The sequence below is a fragment of the Thamnophis sirtalis genome, unplaced genomic scaffold, assembly GCF_051295495.1.
Source record: "Thamnophis sirtalis isolate CommonGarterSnake01/CBP01778 unplaced genomic scaffold, rThaSir2_p1.2 scaffold_4, whole genome shotgun sequence".
NCBI classification, from domain to species: Eukaryota; Metazoa; Chordata; class Lepidosauria; order Squamata; family Natricidae; genus Thamnophis; species Thamnophis sirtalis.
Window position 1 is genome coordinate 93,631,049 of NW_028261384.1, and position 22,643 is coordinate 93,653,691.

The following is a 22,643-nucleotide window of genomic DNA, read 5'->3' on the forward strand; positions in this document are numbered from 1 at the left end:
AAAAGGAAATTTGTTCACCTTTGGGGAAGATATCTTGATGTAGACAATAATAGGTGCTAATGAGGTCTTGGAGAGTTGAGCTGGATGATTAATGGTGTCTGCATCCAAGGCAACCAGTTGTAATGTTCGAGCCAATTCAAAGATGCGCTCTATCTCGCTCTGCACTTCAGCTGCCAAGGCAGAGAGCAAGCAGCAAAGAAGGAGAAGACAAGGTCAGCACTGCCATGGGAAAAAAATAGCAGCAAGATTCAACTGCCCTGTGATAGTTCTAAAACAATTTTTCTCAACCTTGTTTGCTTCTGAAGAACTGAACATTCCAATTATGGAATTCTGAGAAATGATATCAAACAAAAGGAAAGCAACAGATTTGGGAATATCTTTACTGTTCCCTTTTGTAGCATCTGTTCAATGCATGAAATGTAATCAGTTATAATTACCTCACTATTTTCACCATTATATTTAGGCACCACAGCTATAGCACGCATTATTGTGAGATTGTGGAAGATGCTGCCTTTGAAAAAAGGATACATTTATTAAATCTGCCTATTTTATAGGACAAACATTAATCATTTTCACTTCTGAGTGATCAACAGTGTCTGATCCACTGACAGTTTGATTTAAAGCCATTTCTCAAATGAGGAAAAGTAAAGTAGCTCCTAGCCACAAGAAGCAAGTTTGAAGCATAAATAAGAAAGCTAAGTTTTGATTCAAAAAGTCTGATCCAGGAAGATATTCCCCATGGCATTAATAGGAAGAATCTAGTCCTTCCTCATCGCTTCTAGGGTAATTTTTAGTGGAGTTCATGCCATGTTAGGACAGTAATGTGGGAAATAATACCATGTGGAAATGCTACCTGTAGTCCATTGTGATCTTGTTTTAAATGTTTCTGTTTTTGTTTATTTTTTTCTTTTAAGTTTTCAATTTAAGTCCAATTGTATGGAACTCCCAGAATTTTCCAGGCAGCATGACCATTAGTGAGAATTCTGGGAGTCAAAGTCTACAAACCTGCAGGGTACCAAAATTGGAAATGGCAAAGACAGGAAATAAATAAATAGATAAATAAATAAATTTAAATATAGAATCTGTAACCTTTTACAACCAAGTGATTTCTCTAACAGTGTTAGAGCATTAAGACTACTCACAGATATGTCCCACTGAATTTAACTGGTCTTCTCCCAAGTAAATATAGAGCTGCAACCAAAATATTAAGCATTGTTGCTGTCCTTATGATGGCCATGAACGTGGGGTGGGGGGACACATTCTTTTTTGGATTTGGTTTATTAAGATCTTAGGAAATGAATGAAAGTGAAAAATGAGACTGATATGACTCTGCATTTTTCACTTCCCAAACACAATTAAAAATCCAAAAAAAAATGTTTTAAACATTTTAGCAGGAGTGAAACGTATTTATTGTTCTGGTTTTGAACACCCTCTGCCCCATTATCTTAAATATATCTCCCATGCTGAACTTAAGCAAGTTAAATTGGCACTTGGAAGGAACACTGGAGAGCTTGTGAAGTTAAAGGTTACATACCCAAGACATCTGTATCAGGAGCACAGAAAGGAAGAGGATGCGCAGAAACAAGGGAAGGAAAATTGTGGGAAGGAGGGGGGAAAAAGAGAAGAGTGAGTCGAAGTAATTGGGAAGCAGCAAAAGATGCCTACAAGTCTGATGAGGTCACAACACGGGGAGGGATTAAAAATAGAGAAGGCTGCTGACAAACCCAACTGCTTTCTCCTTTTTCAATTGTTGTTTGAGAAGGAACATTCTTCCTCATGCACAGAAGTGTGTGTGATTTAAAATGCACCCCATTGTCCATGCTCTGCATATTTTAGGTTGCCCCACTTCCATTCCTGAATATAGATAAATTCATGTTGTTGTAGAGACCATCCCAATGCCCTGCTCAAGGATTGGGTCAAAGGGGTTCTGTTAGGGAGAGGGGGAGAAAGAAACAACACTACAAAAAAAATTAAAAAATCAAGTAGCATCCAGGAAAAGATATTCTCAACTGATACAGATTAGAGTTAGACAAGGCTTAGGTACCATGCAAATGTTAGTGTAATGTGACTGACTGCCTTCTCTTCCCTCCCACGATTTCAACAACAACAACAACAAAAAAAAAAAAAACAATCCTGAGAATTTTTTTTAGAAGAAAAAAGATTTGAAGTTTTCTTTCAGGATCTCAACTTAGCCTTACCCAGACTTGAACGGGTACTGGAGCGCTCAATGATGGTGTGTTTGCTAGGATTGTTGAGGACTGAGCGCTTAGCCAAAGAGATATCAGCAGTCACACGTGTGATGGATATTCTGTAGAAGACACAGAGGGATGAATAGCTGAGGAAGCCAACTTCATTCACCAGGTATTCCCATCAGATCACTAAGATGGTATTTCTGGCATTAGAACCAGAAAAATAAATCTAAATGTCTGCCAATGGAAGTTTAACAATTTCAGCCCAACCAAACTGAAACTGGTTTCTCTTCATTAATTAGGAAAGGAGTTTTTAACAAACTACAATATATATATATATATATATATATATATATATATATATATATATATATATATATATATTCTTTCAGTTTTTATTTCAAAAAGAAATGTCTAACCTTCAGCTCCTGGAAGAAAGAAGGGAAAATGTTTTGTAGTCAGTAAAATGCAGGAAAACTTGTAGAAATTCTGGAAGGCAGAAACTCTGTACCAACCCTCCCATATCTTATAACCTCTACCTGGATTTTTTCCTGAAATCACATAGATGTGGCCATAAGATTTCCAGGTTTCCCCCAATACCTCTCTCCCCCCCCACCCCAGGCTCTGTTCATACCTGCCATCAAATCGGCGTTTCAAGAAATCAAACAAGGCTTTCTGCATCATGTCTGTCACCTAGGAAGATAAAAGGGAAGGGGAGAAGAGGTACACAGAAGTTAGTATCCAAAAGTTTGTATATTTGCAAAGTAAGATGGGTGCAAAGTTTTATGCCAGCAGTTGATAAAAAATTGTCCAGTAGACTTTGAATGTAAAACTCTTGGATATGTTGCAGTTTAATTGCCAACTGATACAGTCTATGTTCTCTGCATGAATGGATATCCTTATGGATTCAAAAACTAGGCCTAAAATTAAGGATAAATTTCTTGACAGTTAAAACTATTAATCACTGGAACAACTTGCCTCCATAAGTTGTGGGTGCTCCAACCCTGGGAGATTTAAAGAAGAGATTGGACAATCTTTACCTACCTTTATCTGAAATGGTATGAGGTTTCATGCCTGAGCAGGGGGATGGACTAGAGGACCTCCAAGGTCCCTTCCAACTCTATTATTCTATTATTCTGTAATAGGTTCATATAGCAAAGTGTGATTTGCATAACCATGTACAACTGCATTCATATAGAGCTGAGCCATAATGCTTCCCGAAGTATTTGGAATGGCAATTTATAAATGTGATGGATGATATATGACTGACAGACAGACACACACACACGCACACACACCCAGACTGTAGTTGTATTCATGCAAAATATTATTACAAAATAAAATCCAACATTCCTCTGTAATAATTTGACTTTTTATTTTGATTGATTCTGCTCAAGAAACAGGAAGAGAGAATTATTGATCTAAATAAAAGTATTACAATTTAGTTTTCTGCTTTTTAATTGTTATAAGAATTCTCCTTAACATTTTTGTGGGGAAAGGAAAGTGTAAAACACTAAAAGTGAGTTTAGATTGATAATGTAAAGATCAGAAAAATCAATTATATCAGAAAGGAAATGAGTGTGTTTGGGCAAACAATTGATAGAAACATTCACAATCTATTCTTAACATCTGATTGACAACTTTGAAAGATCTTTTATCTTTCTATTTTAAATGAAGATTTCAAGGTTCAATAGTGTTCTACTTCCCAACCATTTATTCTGGAAAATAGTGTAGCGAGCCAGTGGGAAGAATGGGAAAATCATTTATAGAATCGTGGGTCAAAAGGGGAGCAAAGTTGAGATGAGCTACATTAAGATGAGGCATCAGCTCTCACTCAAATGCATGGAAGGAAGTTGGATTAGAGTGACTTTTTTAGGAGTTAAGATTGTATTCAGCATTTGATGTTCCACATGAAACCATAAGTCAAAAAATGAGCAAAAATTGGATTGGGAGCACATTTGATTTCACTTCGTTTAAAGATTATATCTAATGATTTCCCAGTTCTGTTATAAATTAAACATTAAAATTAAACTTTTGGCGCTGCTCTACAGACTGCACCAAAACTTGTAAAAGCTACATACTATTCAATGGTTTCAGGAGATGTATCTAAAATTTGAACAATGAATTGGCAGATGAAAAAGATGTATGTTGGCCCTTTGGAAATGTTTCCAGCTTCCTGGTAAAGTAACCCAACTCCTCCATATTATTTTCCCCACATCACCATTAATCCCACTCTGCACCTCACATGCTCTATGCCTCACCTCATATCCTTTCAAAGACGGGCCTACAAGAATGATTGGCCGCATAGAAGGAACTACATCATATGGTGGCACATGCTCTGTCTGAGGACAAAGAAGAATAAAATATTAGGTTTGCTCTTGATTATTAACTCATGCTTTCAGATTCTCACAATATCAATCTCTACTTTGTGGGGATCCCAAGAGCTTGGCACTCTCTCCATTCAGTTTAACATCTACATGAAGCTGCTGAATGAAGTAATCTGGTGGCGTGGCATAATGTATTATCAGTATGCCCATAGCTTTATATCTCTACCCTTGGCCAACTCAATAATGATATGGAGGTTCTTGGTATCTGGAGGCTCTTGAAATCTGGATGAGGAAAAATGGGCTTCAACTCAACCCTAGCAAGTAGTTCTGGGTTCAATGGCCACCAAGTCCTGAGGACTTTCCATTGCTTGTCCTGGATGATAGCAGAACAGAAACAGTGTGCAATTTGGGACTGGCAGCTCCTATTCAAAAAATAGGTGGTGGACATAACAGAAGGTCCTTGGGTCCAAAGACCACTTGATGTTGTGCATTACAAGTGGTCCTTGATTTATGACAACAACTGAGCCCAGAATCGAAGTAATTAAATTTCTGGGAAACCTTCACCTGATGTGATATTTTATAAGCTTACTTACCGATTTTTGCTTCTGCTTGGCTATGTCCAGTGATCGCCATTAATGGTTGGGGTGGGGATAGGAATATGGGAATGGGAGAAGGGACAGGCAAGAGAAAAAACAAACAGGGCATGCGTGTTACTGACAGCTCACACTTGCAGAAGCAAAGGTAGGCACAGGAAGGAAAGGGAGAAAAAAACTAGGGCCAAGAAAAACAGGATACTGGCTGTTTTTCAGTATCAGTAAATTTATCCTTGTACCCACTAGTGGTGTGGGGAAAAACCTTCCATCAAGCGTCCAGTTTGATCTCTCTTCTCCTTATTCTTCCTGCTCATGGCAGTCCATGGTACTAAAGAGCAATGGAGGAGTCCTTTTGCTCCTTAAGGCAAAGAAAAACTTTATCCCTCTCCCTCCAGTTCCAGAACCCACACAAACTAGAAGTTAAACTTCAAGTCCGACAATGCGATAAGATTATCATCATCATCTGTAAGGCGAAATAGCTGATATAGGGGCAAAGATGCAGGATAAGGTTTGTCATACATGCAACTCAATCTTCCAAAATTGCCAAGGAGGTGCTTTCTCAAACTATTTATACTTCCATCTGAAAAACTTTGAAAGATATTTCTGGAGAAAGGCAGCTAGTAGAGACAGCTAAGCACCCCCTTTACTCTTCTTCATAGCAAACTATCATTTGGCTATTAATGTGACATGCAATTTAGTCTTCCAATACTTGCCAACCTGTATCTTGAATTGGTTTAACAATTAGGCTCCAGGTTATTTTCTTCCCCTCTTTCTAAGGAAGGCTCTGAATAGGCACATTTCATATTCAGAGGTATCAAAAGAAGAGAATATTTGTGTAGAACTGTACAGAATATTCAGTGTATAGAACAGAATGTATAGAACAGAATATTCATGAATATGGAATACTCCAATAGCTTTTCCTCTCCAGAGAAAAATAACATTCATAGTGCTGAATGTGCTCAAGACCATCACCACATTCAGTGCTACAATGTTTCTCTTTATCTGGAGAGGAAAAAGTATTAGAAATTCCATATTCATGCTTATTATGGAATGGTTATGACCAACATGATGCCTTAATCCCATATCTATGTTACAGGGAACTGCAGAATTATTTCACCCATTTGCTATTAGAATGTTCTATTGATGGAATTTTCCTTGGGTGAGCAAATGGAGAATATGTTCTATTCCTATAATCAGCACAGGGAAAGCCCATCATCTTAGGGAAGAGTGAATGGGACATGTCATTTGCATAGTGAGAAAATGGTTGGAATTTTGAGTTTTCCATTTTCAAGGATTTATACGGGGGGAGGGGATGACTGAGAAAATAATTGGATGACTGAAATATTCCTTTCTCATCCTTCGATTATTTTATTCTCATGATATATAAAGCAGGGGTGGGGGACAGGTTAAAGGACACATAATCTGTTAGATCCATCTTGCAATATGGTCCACGCATGAGTATGAACTAGCTGCCAATGCATTTTTTAGCTCATACACATGAAAAATAGGAACATATCATTCTTACAAGACATATATTCACATGTTTCAAATGTTATGAACAGAACCTCTGCTTTTTTGCTGTCCAAGAGATTGTGCATTTAATATGTTTGACTTACTGTTTGAAAGCCATCACCATATTCATTCCTTTAACTTTTGCTCAGTATTGCCAGTGGATAATCAGTGACAAGATAAGCTCCCCGACATGCTTTGGTCACCTCTATCCTAGTCGCACAAGGACTTGACCTTGACAAAAACAGCCTATACACACAGGCAGGCATCTTATCAGGACATAGCAAGCAGGTGCAAGTAAAGAGAGGCACCATTACCTTCTTAAAGAAGGGGATGCGCTTGGTGGTAGAGGGAGGTGTGGTGACACTGCTAACGCTAGTTTTAGGGGTGCGCTGGCTCTCGTCGACTCCTGCCTCTTCCTCCTCCTCTAAATCAAGGGCATCTGGGTCATAAGCTAAATTAGTCAGTTCCAAGGTACCTGGGACAAGGATGAGGTGAAAAGGTATGAGAGGTTGGGAGGGGCGGGGGAAGAGAGAAAGAAAAAAGGCACCAAAGAACAATAACAAAACTGAGAAAAACTGAAAAATAGTAGAAGGTAAAATAAATGAAAAGGAAAGACAAAATAAAGTAAAATAAAATAATCTAGAGAATGCAAGGAAGAGAAAATGGGGTAGAAATTCCAGCTTCCATAATATGTTGTCCCCTGACAGTGGCTTAAACACAGACAGGGTCTGTTCATAAGCAATGACTTATAGGGAGGAAGTCCTGAAGAGGCAGGGCGACCTATACTATTTCAGACAAGGCAAGGGCAATTGCAATTTTTTGTTACTTGCAAATGCAATTTTTTTATTGTTAATAGAGAGAAAAAGAATACCTAGCATCCTAGAAAGTAGGATGGGCTAGAATATATTTGAAATGTATGTTATTGACTAGCATAAAAGCTTTTGGGCAGAAGGAGAGAGATAAATGTGGGGAATATTTGAATATAGAATACCCATGGAATCTCATTTTGCTGAATGCCTGAATTCACCCATAAAGAGTCGGGTCATCCTGATGCTTCAGACTTTTCTCATTCTCAGTAAGAAGAGATGCAGGATTCTTCAGCTAGGATAAAAGTAGAAAAACAGTGAGAGCCATTGTGTCTGGGAAGGAGAGGCCTTACCACTAGCAGGTGGGGTGGGTCTCCGGGGACCTGTCACCACATCTCCCAGGCTGGAAGTGGAGTTGTCTCCTGATTTACTACAAGAGCAAAAACAAAAACAAACTATTAAAATAAGATATGGAAAGGCAAGATTTTGGAAAAATCAGCTGTGGCATAGGAGAATCACCATAAGATCCAAGCTTGGCAACTTTTCTCAGTAAAAAATTAACTTCTTCATTCAGTTAAATTTTTGGAAATACATTGCTGCAGGATAACATTACTTAATTGGCTATTTATATCACCTGATAAGCTTCCCTTAGAAAACTACTACTTGCAACACAAGTTCATCAGGTTTCTGTCTTTTAAGTATATTCTGAAGTTAAGTGGCTCTCTAAATCTAATAAATGATAATATTTTTACGAAATTTAAGGCATATTTTGAGTATACATATAAAACATTTGGTAACCATATTAAGCTTCCAAGAAAGTTGCTGCCCTAATCATTAAAGTTTGCAGATTGCTAAAAATTCTTCATTACAAAAAGGACTTGCAGGAAAATGAACCCACTAATTAAACTATTAGGAGTCATGAGAATTAAATCAATTTGAAATTAATGTAAGCTGCTTTTATACACATTGTAAGGAGATATTATCTTTTGTATATATTTAAGAAAGGGGTTAGATCACGTGAAAGATTCTGCAGTGTCTCTCAAGTTGTGTTATGGTTGCTGGATATTTTTACTGTTTTAACTTTGGTTGTGAGACGGGCAGAATTACAGCACATATCATGGGCAGCCAAAGAATGGTTGAATGAATGTCCAAGGGATTTTAAGATCCACAATGTACAATGAAGGTTAATGAGGCTAAAGATTAATGAGGTGCGAGGTGCATGACAATTTTATTTCAGTTTCATTTTAGATGCAGTTTCCTGAAATACTTGATGGTAGAAGGAAAGATGAAATTGACACCAACCTTGTACTCTAAAATAGTGATTGACAACATTTGCAGGCACCAGGTGCTACTATACAGTTTTGCATAATGACATGGGTAATGAAACAATTTTTCAAAGATGGCCCCACAAATGAGATTTTAGCAGACTCAGCTGCAAGATCTTGTTTAATTTCATTTGAGAATGAGGAAATCTCATAAGAATACTATATTTAATGAGATTTACCCCTCAGATGATATTGGTTATCAGTGATGCCCAGAAGAGAAGAGATTTAACAAAAGGGGGGGGGGCAACAAGGCAGTTAGACGAGCACAATTTTGTCCTTTTGTGCATACATTGATCTTGCATGCTTCTAAAAAAAGGTGAATTTGACTCCACTGTCTTGATTGCTCTCTTGCCTCTTTTGATCCCTCCCTAAAAATGCCATTATTGAAAAAAAAATTTAAAAAGCATTTCCTTTTTGGGGGGAGTTTTGCAGCTGCTACTCAGAGATGATCCAATTCCTTTTTTTACCCTGTTCTAAGATTATATAAATTATCTTTTTCTTTAAACTGTATGTGTCAATGTAGATTTTTAAATATGATTTAAAGAAATTTATTTCAGAGAAATTTTCCTCAGTTACTCTCCAACATCCTGGGTCAACCTGCCACTAGGACATGGGAGGCCATTTAAAGGGAAACCTAGATGTCTGGGTTGATGCAGAATATTTGCTTGTCCACCTTAGTAGATAGCTAAATGGGACTTTTTTATGGCCAAAACAAAGGTAGTGTAGCCTCTTTCCTGCCCTCAGTAGTTTTCTTTTCCACTGTATTCTTCATTTCTATTTTGTTAAAATTGATTGTTCAAAAATATTTACATCATTTGTTCAATTATGCAGTTATCCAAATTATATAAATTGACACAAATGACATCATATGAATAATTTCATGTTTATATGATGGGTTGGTGTTGTTGGAGTAATAGGTCTTGTGCTATGATTTCAGTGCATATATAACTTGCCCATAGTCACTTGGTGAGGTGGGCAATATAGACATTTGCTAAATAAATTACTACCACATTCATGAATAATGTATATTTTCCCCTCTTTTTACTTCATTAAAACTTTTTACAGTATCCTGATTTTCAGGAACAATAAAATAACTAAATTCTTCAAAGGTCAACTATTGTAAGGTCACCTTTCACATTTGTTTCTATATATCTGCTCAACTAATCCTCAAACAAATCTCTCTATCGCAGTTTTACAAACCTAACAACTTTAACATGTGCGGAAGCAAATATAGGTGTCCCAGGTTAATGTTGCAGGATCCAATATGGGTCAGTCAGCAGGACCAGAGGTTTAGTCTTCTGAGCTTTCAGACCCATACTGGAGCCCATCCTCAAGCAACGTCTCTCACACAGAAGATGTCACACACATTGTGGTGAGAGAGGAGCCCCCTGAGGATGAGTTCCAGCACAAGTCTGAAAGCTTGGAAGACTAAATCTCTGGTCCTCGTGACCGAACCAGGTTGGATCCGACAAAATGTATGGATGTGCCTAAGGAATTCTGGAAGTTCAAGTGCACACACCTTAAAATTGTCAAGTTTGAAAAACACTGATACATGACATGTGTCTGACTGTGGCATCTGTAATACTTTGTTCTCCAAAACCTTTGTCAGGCGATTTGAAATTAGTCTTGTCTACAGATGGAAAAATCTAAAAGTTCAAGTAGCTCATACTCACCTGCAAGAGTAAATAATATGATAAATTAACTAAGATTGTCTCGGCCTTATCTCATTGCTATTTTTTAACCCCAATTCTGAATTCACATGCGTGTGTATATAATCTGCAGTTATAATGATAAAAATCACCTCTGTATTAAGCTAAACCAAGTACCCTTCCAATCTCGTGCTTTCCCACACGATTAGAAGCAGGTAATAGAATAGGTAGAAAAACACTAGTAAAATTCCCAACCTTAATACCTTGAAAAAATTATTCCATTTTAGAATTCTGAATGTCTGGATCGAACCCCGGAGTTCTCTCTTGATGTGAGTTTAGAGGAGGAGAGTGAGTTTGAGTCGGCAGAGGAAAGCTCAGAGCTGAGTGTTAGCTGAGTGTTAGGATTGGGGCTCGGAAAATGCTAGCCTAATGGAGCAGCCTCAGCTATGTCAATCAGATATGTGATAGGCTAGCTGAGCAAGCCAAGCCACAGTTGCAGCAAGTTGGTCAGGAAGCTCCAGGTGAGGACTGGAAGCAGCTAGTAACCCTTACCAATGAGAAGGGGGTGGAGCAGGGGTGGGTTACTGCCAGAATTACTCCTGGTTCAGCGTGCAATCACTGCCGGTTCGGCAGGTGTGCACATTTGCACCTAAAAAGCTTTGCGCATGTGCACAATGTTATAAAAGGGGAAACAAATTAAATTTTTGCAATTTAGATTGTTCTGTGCATGCGCAGAACCAAAAATAAAGATAGTGCCGCCGCCTCAAGAACCGGTTCGGGGGCGTGGCAGGCCGAGTTATTGCCTATTCAACCAAACTGGTCCAAACCGGCAGGAACCCACCTCTGGGGTGGAGTACACGCCTCCTCCTGATCCAAGGACACATATAGCAGAGAGGGTACAGGCACAATGCTGGTCATCTAGACCAGTGTTTTTCAACCACTGTGCCGCGGCACACTAGTGTGCCGTGACATAGTGTAAGGTGTGCCGTGGGAGAATTACTTTATATATAGTCAATATAGGCACAGAGTTAATTTTTTTTAACATTTTCTAATGGTGGTGTGCCTCGTGATTTTTTTCATGAAAAAAGTGTGCCTTTGCACAAAAAAGGTTGAAAAACACTGATCTAGGCTATGCACAAAGAGACAACCTTGCCTCTCATGAGGGGCTGCAACAGTGTTGCCTACTTAATTCTGTCCTGAGGACTTGAGCATTCAACTCATGAATGGCTTTCCTGGATTTTATGTGTGCCCGTTAGACTCAGTTACTCTTGGTTGGTCTGATAAAACACCAAGCATTCAGCTTTTCTAAAAACAAAACTTTTAAAATCAACTATCAGAGCACTGAGTTGCAGGGTAATTCCTCCTTTTCCTCATTCTATCTCACCTGGAACTGAGCCGATGTTGTCTCATCTTCAATTCCTGTTGCATCCTCATGTTCTCTAGTTTGACTGGGCTTGGGATGAAGCCCACTTCACAACCCTCTTTGACCAGACGTCCGATCCACCAATCATTGTTATATTTCTGAAGCAGAGAAGACAAAAACAAATATATAAAACACATAAAATTTATAAGGTGGAAAAGAGAGAGGAGAACCATTCTGAGTTGCTGTTTGTTACCTATTGATAAATACTAATGGTTTTCAAGTTTTCATATCATAAATCCCACTACCGGTAATCACTCTGGGTCTCCCCTTAGCTAAAAACCAAATGCTTACTTTATTCAACAAGGTTATTGTCTGTGTGTGTGTGTGTGTGTGTGTGTGTGTGTGTTTACAGAAGTCTCTTTCTGTATTGATCAAGTACCATAAGTTTTAAGAACATAAAAAATACATTAATACTATTAATTATACTGGTAACTATAAAATGAGAGCTAATGGGGTTAAAGCAGCATTTCTCATTGTGGGAGCAATTTTATATAAGCCCAGATGAAAAATATTTTCAAATAGTGAAAAGGAGGGAGGAAGTGGAAAAGATACATTGGTTATGTTTAATATGTCAAACCCCTTGTAATTTTTTTTAGTCCCATGTACAAGAAGCTCTGCCAAATAATCTTCTCTTTGCCTTAGTATGCTATATGGGAGACTGATGCCTCTGCTTCACTTCACTCTCTTTTTCTATTTTCTGATTTAAGGATGGGAGTCATGCCCCACCCAGATTATTACTACCTTAGATAGGACTAGTAGTAACAGTTCCCTTGGTTAAGAAACATTTTATAACCCTTGGGGACTAGGGTGAGCTCTTACATTTCCCCATCAGATTGTTTCCACGGCCTCATCTGGATGTCTTACCTCTTTGATATGAAGGAAGTCTTTGGGTTCAAAACAAATAGACATGCCTTGGACTGGCACATCATCATTGGGAGAAGGATTATAGCCCACATTTGTCCTCACAGCAAATGCTACTGGCTTGGTCTACAAAACAACAAGCAAAAATACTTTGATGGAGAAGCCTATTTATGACTGGTTACAGCATCCAACTCGCAATCTTCACAGCCAGTTTCTGGCCCAAAAAAGGCAAATTGGAAAAGTTAGATTTGCACAACAACCATATGATTTGTTTACTAACAGTAGTGATTTACCACTATAAAAATGGTTGTAAAGTTGGGCTTGGTTACACGATGACTCAATTAATGACTGTACCAATTTAACAATAGAAATTCCAAGCCCAAGTATGGTTGCAAACCAAGGACTACCTGTAGAAGAGAAAGAATTGGAGAAAAGTCAGAAAATACACCATTGGCATTGATCAAATCACTTAGTGATTTAAATTGCAAAATACAACTTTACTTGTAATAGCTTACATCCCACAATGATACCTCTAACACCATGAAACAATGTCTGCCTATCCCAGGCCCTTGGGAAGAACTTGATGATAGATAAAAATGCCAAATCCAGTCTAAACATCTGGCTGGCTGTCATAATAGCTAATGCATAATAAGCTATATTGGTATGGAATACCCATGGGACAGAACATTTTAGGAACCTTCCCAACTTTCTTGAAGTTGTTTTGATTATGAGATACATTTTCAGACATTTTCCCTCACTTTTTGTTTTGTTATTTGGTGAACTTTGGCAAAGTGTTAACAGGACTGCTAATAATCCTTTTGAAGTGTGGTGGGTGGGGTTTATACATATCGTTACACATTTTAAAACGTAATTGTTTTGCACCTGCTTTTTCATATTGTTAATTAGTTTGATGCTACATAAAAATGAAAAACAACTCTTCAACTCTCCTCATTCCAGAGGCCAACTAGCAAAAGAATCAGATAAAAAAATATGCCATCATTACTAGCACAAAGCACACCTGATACCAAGAGTTTTCAGACCCCTATGGGGGCCCCAGGGTTAATCTGAAACTGTAGTCAACAAAGAGCTACAAAACCTGCTGAGAGAAGCAAAGGATGAAACTTTTGGCTTGAAAGCTAGGAATGTTCTGGGTGCCAACCACTCCTACTCAGTTCTGCCTCTTGGTTCATCCTGGCAGCAAGAAGTCTGGACCAGATCCCAGATGCCTAAATGCTTCTAGACATCCTAATTGCAAGAAGGAAGCAACAGGATCCGCCAAGAGCTGAAACAGAGGGAGACTGAGAGGTTTCATTAGCTAATTGCATTTGTCAAAATCACAAGGCTTCAGCCAAAAGGAGCCTCCTTTTCAGAAATGTCATGGTTTACAATAAGGATACAAGTACCTGCTGTCATGAGCAAGACCCTAGCAGAAGTCTGCTGGAAAGACTGGCATCAGATTGGGGAAGCTATATAGGCAAGTACTGGTACATTTTGCATTGATACTATTTGGCCATCTCTAGTTTCTTTAACATTTCAAAGACTGGATTCCAATAACCACTTCTCCAAAATGGTATATAATAACTTTAACTGGTTTAAAATACAAAGATAAAAAATACAATACAAACCAAGGGAAATATAAACAAGAAATAAAGAAAAAGGGGGGAAATACATGTAAAAAGGAAAGAAAAACAGGAAAAAATAACTTTCCCTTTCAACAAAAAAAAAAGTATAAACATTTTCAATAGCTTAACACTTCTCTAATATTTCAACCAAAACTTTCTTCAACCCACATTTCATCTTTTATCTATTGGCAAATAATAAAATCTCATCTTTCAATACATACATATGCCTGAGTAAATCAATGTTATAATTCTTTTCTGCGCTTTACCCAATAACTTGTCATTTTCTTTAAAAACTCTTCTTTTTGTGTCTTATCTCATATCTATAAACAACTCTTTAAAAACGAATCATTCAAATTTTAAGATAAATTCCATTAAAACAATAAATTTCTAGAAAAAACAAATCAGAAATCTGAATCTTTAATCTTCCCACATCTCCTCCAAATGATAAAAGCACAATTCTTTTAATTAACTTGACTTAATAACCAATGCTATGTAGATTTCTTGGCAGCTGTCTGGAACTTCACCTACTTCCAGGATATTTGTTTGAATTCCCAGGCGACTTTATAGGCTTGACATTCCTTGGAGAGCTCCCATTCTTGCATGGAACAGAAGGTCCCACCCTGCCTAGTTTCTGAGTCCAGGTAAAGTTGGCCAGATGGTTCCTCCACCTTCCCCCACCAAATAATGGCACTGCTTCAATATCACATCAAAAAAATTGTAAGGTCATGCTCATGAAAGTTATTCGTCACTATCTCAAACCCAATAAGAAATCTGAGAAACCATTTTTTTTTTAGATTAGTGTTTTTCAAACTTGGAAACTTTAAGATATGTGGACTTCAACTCCAACAAGCATGTTGGCTTGGGAATTCTGGGAGTTGACGTCCACACACGTTAAAAGTTGCCACCTTGAAAAACATTGTTGTAAATTGTATTTTCCTTTGATCGAATTAATCTGGTTGCTTCTTTCTTTCTTAATATTATTTCACAATTTGTTTGGTTTAAAAATAACAGTACAGTACAGTAACAAATACTAGAGAACAGCAGGGAGGAAAAAAGATGCATGTCAGCTCTTACTCATTGTTTGAGGTTTTTTTTTCCCCAAAAAAATAAGTACTATAAGTACAGACTTCCAATCCCTGTTTTAAGGAATGCTACTGATAGATCGTCTTAATGGTTTTCTTTAATATTTCTCAGGCTACTTTCTGTAGTTATTGTGAGCAGGATATGCTATTCGTGGCTGGTGCTTGGAAAATAGCAACTGGGAAATACCTGTGGTGAACAGGTGCTGAGGCAAGACTTGGGACTGTGCCAATCTGCAGCAAAGGTTCATGTTTTTGTAGCATTGCTTTAGCCAGTTCAATTAATAAGAAATATTACTAAAGCTATTCATCTACCTCCTAAATTGATAAAGCATCACACGCCATTAGCCAAATTAATTTGCAGATGTATAGCCAGCCAGGAATTTGTAGTGATAAATGGGATGACACTAGTTGCAAAAAAATATGGAATCTGCCTAGATTTGGGCCAATCTCTTTGGAGGTAGAAGATCCAGGCATCTAAACAAGATTACAATGAAAATCTGTGACTGAACAGACCTTTTGGAAATTCAAAGTGGCATATCCCTTCACTTTATTTTCATAGCCCTGATAAGTTGGGCTGAGAGAGAATGATTGGTTTCAAAATCAGTAACATCTTTGTTGAGTAAAAGCATGAACTTGGCTTTCCCAAGTTTCAATCCAACATCTTTATCACTACATAACACTCGTTCAATAGTGTTATGTAGTGGAGACGTGATCTAGAGTTGAAGGGCATTAAGACCTTGCCCTTGTCATGGTCTGATCACTTCCTACTGAGGCTTGACTTTCGGAAACCAATCCCCCACTGTAGGGAGTGGGAACCGATTAGGTGGTTCCGCCCCAGGCGCCTGATGGACCCTACGGGATTTCAGACGGCGCTTGGAGAAATACCTGACACTCTTGTCCACAATCCAGTGGAGTCCTTAATTGCTGCGTGGAATACAGTGGGCTCTAAACCAGATTGCACCTTTGCGACCTCTCCGAGGCAGTGGATCCAGGAGGGCCCCTTGGTTCACCAAGGAACTCCGGGAGATGAAGCGCCAAAAGAGACGCCTAGAGCGCCGCTGGAGGGCCAGTAAATCTGAGTCAGACCGAGCACTGATGAGAGCCTTTATCAGAGCCTATCTCGTGGCAATACGGGTGGCGAAATGTTTGCATTTTGCCGCCCTTATTGCATCCGCTGAATCGCGCCCAGCCGCCTTGTTTAGAATAACCCGCTCCCTCTTGAAAGGGAGGGATGTGGATGATCCTTTACAAGGTAGAGCTGAGGAATTTGTTCAGTATTTAACGGATAAAGTCGCTCGGATTCGGACAGAGCTGGACTTCAATTGCACGGTACCAGCCGAGGTACCGCGAGAAGGTCTTGAGCATATTTCATGGATTGAGTTTCAACTTGTCTCTCCTGAGGAAGTGGACAAGGCCATGGGAGCGGTGAGTGCCTCCACCTGTATACTGGACCCGTGCCCCTCCTGGCTGGTCTCGACCAGCAGGGAGGTGACACGCGGCTGGATCCGGACGATAGTTAAATCCTCTCTCCAGGAGGGAATTTTCCCGCTCCTCCTAAAGGATGCGGTGGTGAGACCCCTCCTGAAGAACTATCTCTGGACCCAGCCATTTTGAGCAACTATCGTCCAGTCTCCAACCTGCCCTTTGTTGGGAAGGTTGTTGAGAAAGTGGTGGCCTCTCAACTCCGACTGTCCTTGGATGAAACCAATTATCTGGATCCCTTTCAGTCAGGTTTCAGGCCTGGTTACAGCACGGAAACTGCTATGGTCACGCTGATCAATGATCTCTGGCGAGCCAGGGATAAGGGTCACCCCTTCAGACAGTCACTCACGCCCTTGTGACCTCAAGACTGGAATACTGTAATGCGCTCTACATGGGGCTGCCCTTGAAGAGTGTTCGAAGACTTCAGCTAGTCCAGAATGCAGCCGCGCGAGCGATCGTGGGTGTACCCAGGTACACCCACGTTACACCTATCCTCCGCGAGCTGCACTGGCTACCCATTAGTCTCCGGACTCGCTTCAAGGTGCTAGTCGTTACTTATAAAGCCCTACATGGCATCGGACCTGGGTACCCGAGAGCCCGCCTCCTGCCAATTACCTCCCATAGACCGATCAGACTGCACAGACAAGGCCTCCTCCGGATTCCATCTGCCAGCCAATGTTGGCTGACGACTCCCCAGGGGAGAGCCTTCTCTGTTGCAGCTCCAGCCCTCTGGAACGAGCTCCCCGTGGAGATCCGGACCCTTACTACTCTCCTGGCCTTCCGCAAAGCCACTAAGATCTGGCTGCTCCGGCAGGCTGGGGGGGCTGTTGAAATAGCCAGCCCCACTGTAACTATGAATGTTGTGTATTTTAAATTGTTGTTTGTCTATTTGTCTATTTATCCCCTTCCTTTGTTTATTGTAAGCCGCCCGGAGTCCTTCGGGAGTGGGCGGCATACAAGACCAATAAAATACAAAATACAAAATACAAATGAGATAATAAACAATCTGCAGAAATGTAAGGCTAGGATAAACACGGGAGTTAAAAAGTAAATCAACTGAAGGCAAGGTATCCAAATAGTATCACACTAAAGATAATCTTCATGATCCTTCAATCAGTTACATACAAACTGTAGGTGGTACCTTCATTTTGTTACCTATTGTAATATATTCTGAGCTTGCCTTCAAATGCTGTTTGCAACAACAAAAAAATAAAACCAAATGGCTAAGCATGTGAAAAAGGAAGAGAATGACTGATAAAAGTAAACAAGTGCTAGGAGAGACATTAAAAAAAATTGGCCCATCTACCACTTCCTGCAGTTCTGTGATGCAGCCCTCCTATTTACTCTTTTAGGAACATACATTTTAATGCAAGAAAGTTTGCTTATTTCAGATCAGCAAGATGGTGCCCACCAGAAATGCTTGCAATAAGTCACAAGGTATATGAGAAAGCTAACTTCTTATTAGATTTCAAGGAAAATCACACCATATGTTTTGGAAAATAACGGGCTTACAGGGCTTCATGAGGAAGACCTACAAGCTTTTCTAAATTCTAGGTAATAATATATCAGATCCTTGAGTTGCATGGAATCTTTCATCTGGATGAATCATTTGGATGATTTAGTGCAAGTCATGATGTCATAAGATAAAGTGTCACTATAATTCGGGGGGGGGGGGAATGAATAAGCCCTGAGTAATAAATCCAGATCCTGATGTCCTACTAAAAATCAGGTAATAGGTTCTTTATAAGACAGGCTAGATCTTGTTTACTTGATATCTATATCTATAGATATATAGATATCTATATCTATAGATAGATAGATAGATAGATAGATAGATAGATAGATAGATAGATAGATAGATAGATAGATAGATAGATAGATAGATAGATAATTGCTACAGAGCCCTTTTGGAGTAGTTGGTTTTACAAGAATTACTATGCTTTAACATGGTGTAATGGACAATAATTGTGGGATCATATCCTAAAACAATGGCTGGATCCATACACTGGATACGCCCGGAGGAGGGCCTTCTCTGTGGCTGCTCCGCCCCTCTGGAACGAGCTCCCCGTGGAGATTCGAACCCTCACCACCCTCCACGCCTTCCGCAAAGCCCTTAAAACCTGGCTGTTCTGACAGGCCTGGGGCTAATGAGCTTTTGTCCCCCCTCGAATGGTATGGTTGTTGTGTGCTTTTAAATTGTGGTATTGTTCTGTTCGTCTTTTTTATTCCTTATTTGTACCCACCCCCCTTGACTTGGGTTGTGAGCCGCCCTGAGTCCCCTTCGGGGAAAAGGGCGGCATAGAAATATAATAAATTCAATTCAATTCACTGAACCATGAATGCCTCCAACTATTTTAATTGAATTTAGGGAACTGAGCCAATCCAGCCTTGAGGCATTTTTGTGCCTGCCTCAATTGGTTTGGAACTTTTCTGAAGTCTAAACAAGGAACTGATCCTCCAACCAAGTGGAACTTTGTAGTGATTTTCACATGCCTCAGAGTCCAGAAAGTAACTATTCTTTCAGGTCATCTGCACAATACATTCCAGGGGTAAAAGGTATGATTCCAATTGCATAAAATCAGGGAAGGAGAGAAGACTGCATAATTGTATGGGGGACCATTCCAAAAAAGCACATCACATAAACTTTGTGTCTTTTTTTCCCCTTTATACCTTTATATAGTCCCCATACTTGGGGATCAAGAAACAAGTTAGAAAAACAATCCTGACATTTTGGGCATTCTTTGGATGGATAATATTTGATAAAGTGAAGTATATAACTACCTTGCATTATTCAGAAAGTTGGGTACTCCATACAAAAGCAGAAAAAGTACCCAAAGCCCTGATAGAGTAAATCACAGAATGACAGAATTATGGAGCTGGAAGGGACAATGGAGATAATTTAATCCAACCTACTGTAATTTGCAGGAAACTCTATTAAGACATCATTAAGAAGGAACTGTCCAAACTATTCTTGTTGTCCAGACTTTTCTTAAAAACTTCCAGAGAAGGAGATTCCACAATCTCCATAGGCATATTATGCCACTGCTGTGTAGATATTACCATCAGGAAGTTTCCCATAGTAGTTAAGTAAAATCTAGGTAACTGCAACTTGTACACATTATTTATGACCATAATTTCTGCAGTAATGGGGCTCCATGTCTCCCTTTCATATATTTGCACTTGGCATCTCCCTTCCCTTCTTCTCTTCAGACTGAACCTCCCAAGTTCCTTCAGCCTGTCCTCATATGGCATGTCCTCAAATCCCTGTTTCATATTTCTCACCTTGGAGAGGGTTATTTGATCGTCCCATAGCAGAGACATGAGTTAACTGTTAATGAAAAACAAACAATTCTTCTGAGAACTGCTACAGTAGTGCAGAGATTGAGGAAAGTATTGTTCAGTGTAAATAGAAAAGCAAGGTGCTTCGGGTATTTACAACCTGACAGCTTGTGTCATCTTTTTTCCTCTTTAAAAGATAATAATTTTCTTTAAAAGAAATTTTAAAAACCCAAGAGGAACAATTTAAAGTCACAAATGGTCAACTGTTAAAAACATTTGAAAAATAAGTAAGCCAAAGGTGAGTAAAAAGAACCAGAATGCACCAAGCTATTAAAAATTGTAACAACCATATATGCTTTCTCACAATAAAGAAGACATCTAAACATTTTTAGATGCTTTTTATCTTGCTTTATCAATTATCTATCCATCCATTCATTGTTGTAGAGGGAGATGTGTTGTTCCAAAAGGCAAATGCCACAACAAAAACTAGGTCCCAGTAGATGAATTGTTTGATGAAGAGGACTAGAAGCATGACTAGTCTCCTGGATTTTGTGAAAAGGACAAACATAATCAGAATCTGTCAGGGTTCAATTCAGCTGGCAATAATCTCCCTTGTTCCCTAAAGTACAATAAATGATAAATAAATGATAACCAGCATCTTGAATTGCACCTGGAGGCTTACATAAAGCCAGTGTGGCTTGCAAAATAGTGATGCAACAAGTGGGTCACCCATAACTATTTGTGCTGCTGCACTCTGGAACAATTGTAGTTTCTGAATGGTATTCACAGGTAGTCCCTACATAAAACATGTTGCAATAGTTGAAGCATGAATGATCGAGGCATGAATGATCATACGTGGGGCCTCTTGATCCTGGAGTGGGTGTAATGGATGCACAAAAAGAAAGGCTTTGGGGGAGTAAGTTCCATAACTTAGAAGCTATTGCTGAAAAACTATTTGTCTGTTAGCTACCACCCTGATTTAATTAGATAGGGATAACTAAACTGTGTTCAAATAACATGGAATGTGGTTCATGAATTAATTGAATTTTTGGAATTGCACAATACATTGAACCATCCATTGACCAAAGGGTCTGCATTTATAAAACATGCTAAAAACAAGACAAAATAATCAACAGTGTGTAACTGACTAGATTGAGTATGTTGCATGAACACAGAAGGTTCTCTGAAACTAATTTTTCAAAGCATATTAGTGCTCTTCTACCATAAGGATCAAGTGAGTGAAATAAGTTAAAATATAATAAGTTAATGTGGCTTACAATGGGACAATGTGCATGCCTACCTATCATTCCAGTTCTCTGCAGACATCTGTAAACTAATCTGAGGAGATACCTTGAGCATCTGAAAGTTGAATTGAATCTAAAATACTCCCAAGGTAATGCATATGCTTTAGAAAAGCAGAACTAAAGGGATAAGAATGGAGATTTAATTTGTGAAAGGATATAGCTGCTACAACATATAGCTACTTAAATCTGACATGCCCTTCAATATAATACTCGAATCAAATCATCATCTCTAATGCAGTGACAGATATAGCACGATTTTATTATTGATGCACAAAGTGATTACCACATTTATATTGGTGATCTGAATTACCTTGTATCTTGACAAATGAGACAAGAGCTTTTAATAAACCAAAAACACTACAGCTGCTTGAAGTCCTCCAGATGTTTTGGATTACAATTTCCATCACCTTCATCCAGGAAGACAAAAAGTCAAAGGAAATGGAAGTTATAATCCTAAACATCTGAAGAATGCCACTTGGGAAACTCTTGCTTATATAATGTATGTGACCAAGGATCCTTCCAGTTGGATAGCACTTAAAGCTAACTATTTAATCAGATCCTCTTTACATTCTTTTTGTTAAAAGAGGGCAAAAGCACAGATAGGTTACTTTTATCATATTCCAAACTACACAAGAAAGCTGTTTAGCCAATCCAAGATATCATGTAGATCACTAAAACCTCCTCCTACAGACTGAAATTTCAAGTGCAACAAAAATTAATTTACAATGCAGAGTCTCTGCAAAAATTAATGATATATAAAAAAAGGAATTCTTGCTGAAAATTATTTTGAGTCAGAAGAAACATTGGTCTTTAACAAAGTAAAGAAATACAATTTTCATCTAGTAATCGGGCAACAAGACTGTTTTAGTTAGTAAAGCTTTAATACAAGAAGTTTGATTCACAATATTTCTGGCCCTGGATCAAAGCTGCCATTTTGAACTGCTTCGCTTTTACACTCAGGGCAAAATTGGTCTCCTTTGCTGTAAAGTTTTTCTCTGAGAAAGTTATGTAATATTACATCCCAAATTCTGTTCTGCTCTGTTTGCAAAAACAATTTCCTATCAGATATACAGTATATCAATCCTAGAAAAGGAATATTAAGAATTCAGGAAAAGCAGACTCTCCTTCCATAAAGAAAAGTGGAAAGAAACCCGTTACTTTCTAGAGAAACATTTCTGTTCTGGTATAT

At 38.7% G+C, this 22,643-nt stretch overlaps 1 protein-coding gene across 1 annotated transcript in view; it reads right to left on the reverse strand.

Annotated features, from left to right (window-relative positions):
• The window catches only part of CACNB1 (calcium voltage-gated channel auxiliary subunit beta 1), a 53,810-nt gene that overhangs the window by 9,138 nt on the left and 22,029 nt on the right, over positions 1–22,643 (reverse strand). Inside the window, exons 4-11 of the mRNA XM_014069187.2 lie at positions 12,689–12,811; positions 11,786–11,922; positions 7,781–7,857; positions 6,936–7,096; positions 4,451–4,531; positions 2,824–2,882; positions 2,199–2,308; positions 19–170 (exon numbers count right to left, since the gene is read on the reverse strand). Of these exons, the coding sequence (XP_013924662.2) occupies positions 19–170; positions 2,199–2,308; positions 2,824–2,882; positions 4,451–4,531; positions 6,936–7,096; positions 7,781–7,857; positions 11,786–11,922; positions 12,689–12,811 (900 nt within the window). The remainder of the gene's footprint in view (positions 1–18; positions 171–2,198; positions 2,309–2,823; positions 2,883–4,450; positions 4,532–6,935; positions 7,097–7,780; positions 7,858–11,785; positions 11,923–12,688; positions 12,812–22,643) is intronic.